Source organism: Cyprinus carpio, chromosome A11, assembly GCF_018340385.1.
Source record: "Cyprinus carpio isolate SPL01 chromosome A11, ASM1834038v1, whole genome shotgun sequence".
NCBI classification, from domain to species: Eukaryota; Metazoa; Chordata; class Actinopteri; order Cypriniformes; family Cyprinidae; genus Cyprinus; species Cyprinus carpio.
Window position 1 is genome coordinate 12411589 of NC_056582.1, and position 8386 is coordinate 12419974.

The 8386-nt window shown below is 35.2% G+C and overlaps 1 protein-coding gene across 1 annotated transcript in view; it reads right to left on the reverse strand.

Annotated features, from left to right (window-relative positions):
- LOC109084739 (MAP kinase-activated protein kinase 2-like) overlaps nucleotides 1–7466 on the reverse strand; it is a 40045-nt gene extending 32579 nt beyond the window's left edge. The window contains exon 1 of the mRNA XM_042766263.1: nucleotides 6804–7466. Coding sequence (XP_042622197.1) covers nucleotides 6804–7016 — 213 coding nt within the window. The 5' untranslated portion in view covers nucleotides 7017–7466. The remainder of the gene's footprint in view (nucleotides 1–6803) is intronic.
- Between the last annotated feature and the right edge of the window lie 920 nt (nucleotides 7467–8386).

Genomic DNA, 8386 nt, shown 5'->3' on the forward strand with positions numbered 1-8386 from the left:
CATATAACTTGTACACATTTTACTAGTTAGACTCTTTCCAAACTATAATTCCTGACTAAATGTATAATCAGGTGAAACATTATGAAGTTTCATTTACATCATCTCAATGTTTCACGATGCCAGGATGTTTTTTTTTTTTTTTTTAATGTTCTATAACATAGACAGCAATACGATGTAAAAGTAATATGAGTTATAATGTTGCTAGCTTAATGTCAGTAAGAATGATTAGACAAAACTTTACTGAGATAGGCTATTTTTTTGTTCACGAATATAGCCATATATGTTTATAACTATATACATTGTATAGGCCTTCATACAAAGCATGCTTGTGTTTTCAAGAATGTAACTAAGCTTCTGTTCATCAATATCTGCACATAATAATAAAATAAATAAAAAAAAGTCTATCAAGTAAGCTGTAAATATCACTGACACTGATGTTCTATGTGGTAATTGTGTTCTTTTTTTTCCTATAAAATAATAATAGAACAACACAACAACACAAAAATATAAATATATAAGCTTAAACACCAAAACAACATTCTTAATTTCATATAAAAAAAAAAAAGTAACCTGTTGCAAAGCGAGCCAATGCAAATAAGCAGCCCACTCAGGAACCTGGAACACAGCTAAGACCAAGCGACCCACACACTCCCATCTCTTCAGAGCACATAAACGACATACATTTTGGAAATGCCAGGTATGTGACGTTCATTTATATATTTCAACATGACACATGAGCCTGCATTTATTTGATCCAAAATACAGAAAGTTGCATTTGCTAAAGCAGTAATATTGTGAAATATTTTTACTATTTAAAATAACTGCTTTCTATTTGAATATATTTTAAAATGTAATATATTCCTGTGATCAAAGCTAAATTTTGAGCATCATTACTCCAGTCTTACTCCAAGTGTAACAATATACACTATACCATTTAAATGCTGGGAGTCAGATATATATAAACTTATTTAACACACAAGTGATGATAAATACAATAATCATGTTAGAAACCATGCTGTTCTTTCAACTAATAAAAAAATAATCTCTTCAAAATTATTAATAACAATAATAATAATACTAATAATAATAATAATAATAATAGTTTTTTTAAAGTAACAAATCAGAATATTAGAATGATCTCTGAAGGATTGTGTGACTGGAGTAATGATGCTAAAAATTCAGCTTTGAAAGTCAGCTTTGATTGTTCCTAATAAACTGTTTAACTGCACTCGCAAGTGAATCTCAAGTTATTTTGTGGGATAATTAAATATAGTCTAAATAAACTACAAACCTAAAAATATACATTTATTTTGTCCTCACATTCTTTCTTGTAACTCTTCCCTCTCAGTCACTCACCTGCCTGAAAGGCTCATTATGCAGCTCATTATGTGGGTCTTTGTCTTCTCAGGTGTGAATCACACAAATATTCATGATAGTTGACACCTACTCGCATATGACTTTTACCAACAAAAAGTGTCTTAGAAATTTTAAATGAATCTATTGTTTTCTGTGAGTGAGTAAACAAGATGATTTTCACATCATTTTGAAGCAAAAATTCTAGGCTACAAGCTCCAGGTTTGACTGGTCTTGTGAACAAATGTTCTCTATGTGTTTTATTTTTACTACAATTTTAAATGAAACTGAAAAAATAATGAAAAGGAAACTATACATTTACACACCAATAGGATTATATCAACCAAAAAAGTAAATGGTAAAAAAGTACCCGGAAGTACACAAGAAGCACGTTTAACTCCGACAAGATGGCTGTTGTGGTAATAAACACTGTAAACAGCAACTGTTCATGTGTCCGCTCTTAATGCACATCTCATAACCTATATAAAAAACATTTTAGGGGGCCCTTGGCTTTTGGGGGCCGAAGGGGGTCGCCGACCTTTCCCTAATGGCTAAGTCCACCCCTGGATAAAGTTATTGACTAAAACACAACAAATCAAATCTTTTTATTGTAATGCAGTGATATATCATAATCTGATCTTTCGCCATAAGTGAGACAGTTAAGTAAGAGATACTCAGACGTTCCTCAGACTATTACAGATCACATGTACAGGAAAAATAAATGCCACAAACAAGCCTCACAGACACCATGTGGTGTTTAATCCTCGACTTAATCAGCGAAACATATCAGAGGATGCCCCCTATGCTCAAATGTCTGACATACGGATCAAAGAGGAAGTAAATATGGTATAATCAGGTAAAAAGGATTTAAGGCCAAATCTGCAAAACAAAGCATTCTTTTTTTAGAAAAAAATAGAAAGTGCTGTCTTCTGTTTTTTCAAGAAAAAAAATCTTGAAACTCAGTCAGTCAGTACTTAAGGATGTGTTGTTGCACCCAAAAAGTAAAACACTTACAATAGAATACCGTAAATCAATCAATCAAAAAAAAACAAAGAAGCATGTTCAGGTTTAGAGCTTTTGAGGGGCTTCTTTTTTTGTGGTTTCTTCCTTGTGTCCCCAACAGACCTTTGATAAAAATTTGCATTTAGAACAGAAGGGCAGATGACTTTGCTCGCAGACTGTAAGTCAAAACCTGCATGTACATGAATTAAACATCACAGTGAAGTCTAACAGGTTTAAGTCTTCAAAGCAAATTATTCCTTGGCTTGAAAACAAGGCAGTTTTTTTTTTCCTGTGTATCAAGCTGATCTTCCAGGTATATGAAATCTGGAAATGTGTTCATTTCCAGGTAAACTGGGTCATAAGCATGCTGCAAAATAAAAAACAAGCCAATTTCCCCAACATGTACGCAAGGAAATGAACTATCATTGAAAAAAAAATGATGCTTATTTGTGGGGTGGACAGCTCCCAAGGTCAAATTAATTTTACAAACAGGCAGGTCAGCTATGACTCATTTTTCCCCAAACATACGAATCAAAGGCACCCTGTCGCATAAACACTAAATCACAGTGATGGGTGAATGTCTGTGTCACTAACACAGATCATTAATGGACTCTCCAAACCACTATTAGTTGTTATCTATCTAATGTTCACGGCCCCTCACTCTTTTCCTGCCTCCCACAAGCATGTAATGCTCTTCTGTAGCTAAAAACAGCCATGCCGTGTGGCGAGGATGAATGCGGGGCTGAGCCAGATCTGTCACCGGAGAGCACAGAGATCCAGCACGATGACAGAAAGCCAGTCCGGGTGCTGACATCATCAGTGGCCCTGAAAGATCAACAGGGCTTTCCTTCAACAGATAATCATCCTATTCCACCAAGCTGAAGCAAAAAGCAAATGCTGGATCTTACAGTAGTCCCCTTCAATAGGAAGATTTGTTTCTATGTCTTTCTCCGTGTTCACAGCAACATTTTGGGGAGGTATCAAAATAACTTTCGACTTAACTGTAATAATGAGTGTCTCTAAAAATATCTCAACCAAACAAATGCTACGAGGGAGTAAATGAACACCTCCGCATTTCTACTCTGCTGCTATAGCAGTACAGACAGTGAGTGGGAAGAGGCAAACCACAGAAGTGGATTGTTTTGACCTTTGAGACATACATTTTGCCCCAAGTCTTGATGACTGCCTTTTTAATAGGGGTGTTAAAAGGGTCAGCTTGCTCACTGTTCGGTTCACGGTTTTAGAGTCACGGTTCGGTACGGTTCTGTTTAGTATGTGCTATGTTCAGGGAAAAAAGAACTATGATCAAATAAAAATAAAGAATATAATAGGGTTGTGCCGATAGACGGTAGTATTGTGTATCGACGATAGCAGATGTCTCTGTCTATAGTCAATGCGATATTAGGCACATTCTCCTATTAATGTATTAAATTATAATAATAATAATTATTATTTTCATTTTTATTAGGCGGCCTATTATAATTTGGCTATCAAATTGCCCAGCTACAGTATTTCACTTCAGCACCGCATTTCACACACACACACACACACACACACGTGCGCGCAAATGAGGATTTGAGCCTGTAGCCGGTGAAGAAGTCTTCATCCACAAACAGCCGTCTGCAGATATAAGGTATTTAATTGCACTTTAACAAGTAATCTGAACAGCCTATATATGTGCAATATTTTAAAATAGCCCTCATTAACTGAGTTTAATGCCACAGTTATGTTAGAATGCATCTCATTCTTGTTTCTGTGGCGGTGCGTTGGGGTCGTCATGCGGCGTGCGGTCCGGAGCGCTGCGTGACTGATGCATCATTTCAATTCAACTTTACTCCAAATATATGAACTTACCCGTTTTGAATACTTTGCATTTTACGTGTTTGTTTATGTCCAATATTAGTGTTAAACTGATGGACTTTAAATGAAATCTACTATTGATTTTCACCGTTGACTGATTTTGCAGAACATTTAGACTGATAACTTCCAAGCGCAGCTGCGGCGAATTTGTCACTGGACGCGCGACTATGTTGGTGCGTCCGACTATATATGAACTAGCTGTTCTAAATACAGTATTTTTATATTTAACGTTAGTTTATCAGTATGTTTGAAAGTATATTTTTTCGATTATTGGTGATTCCATAGGCTCTCTCTCGCATACCTGCGCGGTTTAAAACAGCAAATAGTTAGGCTATGCTAAGTACAGAGAGTCTCTCTCTTGCTCCACCCATGCACGATAATATCGTGTATCGTCAATCTCACGGGCTGACGATATGATGATTTGAAAAATGACCATATCGCCCAACACTAAAATATAATAAATAATCAAACTAAATGCAAAGCACAAATAAATACAATAGAGCTAAGATGCAAATAAAATAAACTGTTTTTCAGGTGTTTAACAGTATTTTCAGGCACAGAAATTTAAAAGTAAAATAACAGAGCATATTTCACTGTATAAATTAAAGACCAATCCTTGTTGAAGTTACAAAAACTATTCAATTAAGAAAGGGAGTGATTTCTTTGTCTTTTGTTGTTTTACATTAAAAACACAGACAGCAGGAATGCACTTCTGCTCTGCACAGATCCAGTACACTCATACTGATACACATGCATTGTCTTTCTTGACTGTTTACCTTCACTCTTTGCACACATGATGTTTGCAAAGATACTCAAAGATGGGCATGTTGACATATTTTTTTGTGTAAGTTTGTCAGTTCAAACGCAAGTCTTGAAAGATAATTCAATATTTGTGCAGCATTGGCTGTCTGACGAGGCTCTCCGAGTGTACACACACACACACACACACACACACACCTTCAAACAGCACACAAGCTCTCAAGCGCTTATTCTTTGCTTGAATGTTTCAACTGACAATGCTTAAAAACACGCGTAAATGAGTTTAGTTTAAACACAGATAGTGTGTGCAGTTCATGTCTCACCTGAATTTGAGCACTTTCAACACGCGGGTGACGAGGTAAAAGACTAGTATGCTAGTGTGCATACGGCATGAAAATAAATTCAGGAGCAAATATTAATCCTTAATAAATAAATACATTTTCTGAGAAGATCTTCTGAGATGTATATATACATATACATACATACATACATATATACATATATATATATAATATATATATATATATATATATATATATATATATATATATATATATATATATATATATATATATATCTATATATATTTATATTAGTGGAATTATGCCTTTATTTTATGGGACAGTATAGAAAAGTAAAGTAGTAATGTGAGGAAAAAGGGCACAAGCATCAGGAAAGGTTCTATACTCGAATTCATATCCATCATAAAACTGACCACAAAGCTATGGCTCAAAACAGGCACTGATTTTAAAAGGGTAGTTCACACACACACACACACACACACACACACACGCACACACACACGCGCGCACACACAAACATTTTGTCATCATCATTTACCTACTCTCCACTGTTTGGTTACCAACATTCTTCAAAATATCTTATTTTTTCTTATGAAAGATTCATACAAGTTTGGAAAAAACTAAAGGGTGAGTAAATGATGACAAAAAAAAATCTGTTTTGGGTGAACTATACCTTTAACCACATGCCCAAACTTATAGACTAAATGATACCTGAGGATTTAAGGACATTAGTTTGTAAGCAGTGTGTTACTAACAGGAGATTATCTAAAAACCAAGTGACTTTTTCTTAATCAAAACTTCCAAATTAAAATATGTTTGTAATTTTCCAAACAACTCAATCTGAGTCATGCAAATACAGGCCAATGCTGGTGTCAACCTGCTACAAACAACCAAAAAAAAAGAAAAGAAAAAAAAGAAATCACACGGCAACTTCATCAACATGCTACACTGAGTGAACTGTCACACCCATTCCACAATCACCTGACCAAAACAAGATTCACCTTCCTGTTTTGCGTAACTAGGAGTGAATTTGCGTCAGTCTAAATTAAACACTCCTCCTGATGGAGGTAGAATGTCTTATGTCATTCTCTGCCCTCTCCTCAATGCCATTCTGCCTAATACAGTGCTTCATATCAAAGGCCAGCTGGAATAGGAACCTGCCACCTGGTTCTTTATAAAACAGATGGCTGTCCAATTTTCACTGTGCTCCTAAAATGAATGATTAACTCACACCCAAATCACAGTTTACTCTGGAATAACACCTGCAGAAGGTACATTACCAGATTATTATTAAATCCCTTAAACATACTTCACAAAGAAAAAAAACACTCCAAATGAAGAATAAAACACTGATTTTAAGCTTAATGAATGTGAGAGAGTGAGTAGTTGGTCCTTTAAATAGCCAAAAAAAAAAAAAAAAAAACATTGTTGAAGGGTGTTACTAAATTACTATTAAATACAGTCACAAAAACATGTCCTCGTTGCTCAAAATGTACAACGGCAGATTTATAAATATCTCAGTCTTACCTTTAAAGCAAACTTATCCCCACTCCTCTTGTGAAAGATCTCCAGAACCCTGCCATTGATGCCCAGCCCCAAAACCTGGCTAGTGACCTTGTAGTCGTCAGTTATGGCATTTTTCTTGATCTGAAGTGAGGCTTTTCCCAGCATGAATTGGGCTGGATTCTGTTGCTGCTGCTGGTTTGGGAACTTCGGCGGACTGTTGGCGTTAGTCAACATCTCCCACTTCTTTTCTTGCCTTACTTAAACAACTAGCTACTTCGCCCGAACTTCAGACCTTCTTTGGCAACACCCAAGGCGAAGATTTGCCTCAGAGAGCTCGACTTTAGGCACATAAACTACGTTTAAAATCGATAAAACTGTGAAACAAACCTTCTGATGAGCCGTTATGTCGTTTCTTGGTGACTAGCTAAGCTAGCTAATATCCATGTCGAGGGTCAACCCACCAATTCAGGGCTCAGGTAGTTAAAAAGGCGACTTACATAAAATCACTTCAACCTTAAACGGCTTCGAAGTGTCACTGGCTAATCGCCTAGCGAGTTAAAAACACAAATGTTAAATTAAAAAGTCGAGAATAGCATGCGCTATAACGCTACTCGTCTGTGAGACGCGCACTGGCCCTTCGCGACTTTCGGCCAGCGTCTTACTGCTCTGACGTCATAGCTGGCTTCGGAATGCCTGCGCTCTTAAAGGAGCCGCCACCTACTAAAAATGTATTGCACTGAAAGTGCAATTAAAGGGATAATTCACCCAAAAATGAAAATTCTGTCATCATTTACTCACCGTCATGTCGTTCCAAACCTGTGTGAGTTGCTTTCTTATGTTGAACATAAAAGAAGATATTTTGCAGATTGCTGGTAATCAAACAGTAGGTGGTTGCCATTGACTTCCACTTCTTTTTTGGGTGAACTATTCCTTTAAAATTAATGTTTTACACATAAAATTATGTATATATGATTAATGTTATTAAATTATGAATATTAAATATAAAACTATTTATTTCATCATAAAAGCTTGCTGACCAGCTTAAGCCTCCTAGACTGGGAAACTAGTTTAAATCAGCAAGACAAAAAAAGCAGGTTAGGCTATAGCAGGAAAAAGAAATTCATTCAAACATTGTCTTCTCTATTTATATACAATATAATTATTTTATTTATATATATTTAATTTATTTTAACTAACCTCAAAAAAAACAAACATCTCTCTTATTATGTAAAAATAAAGAAAAAAGTGAGGTAAAAAAAAATATGTATAGCCACAAGAAGGCGCAGTCTACACGCGTTTCAAAGAATTTAAATCTTTTGTGAAAATGTCCTTTTTATTTAAAAAAAAAAAATACAAAATTCATATTTAAATTTTTTTTTTTACAATACATATGCAGTAATAATAATTTTTTTTTCAATTGCTAAAAAAAGATAGGCCCTATACGTAAACCAGTTGTGCACTTTTAGTAAATTCATAATAAGAAAAGACGCAAGAGGGCGCTTTAGTTTAATTTACCCTTGGAATACAACAGATTTGAAAACATTTCAACACTTGTTTTTGTATTATGAAATAACCAAAAGCACAGAACAGATTTATAGTGTTTT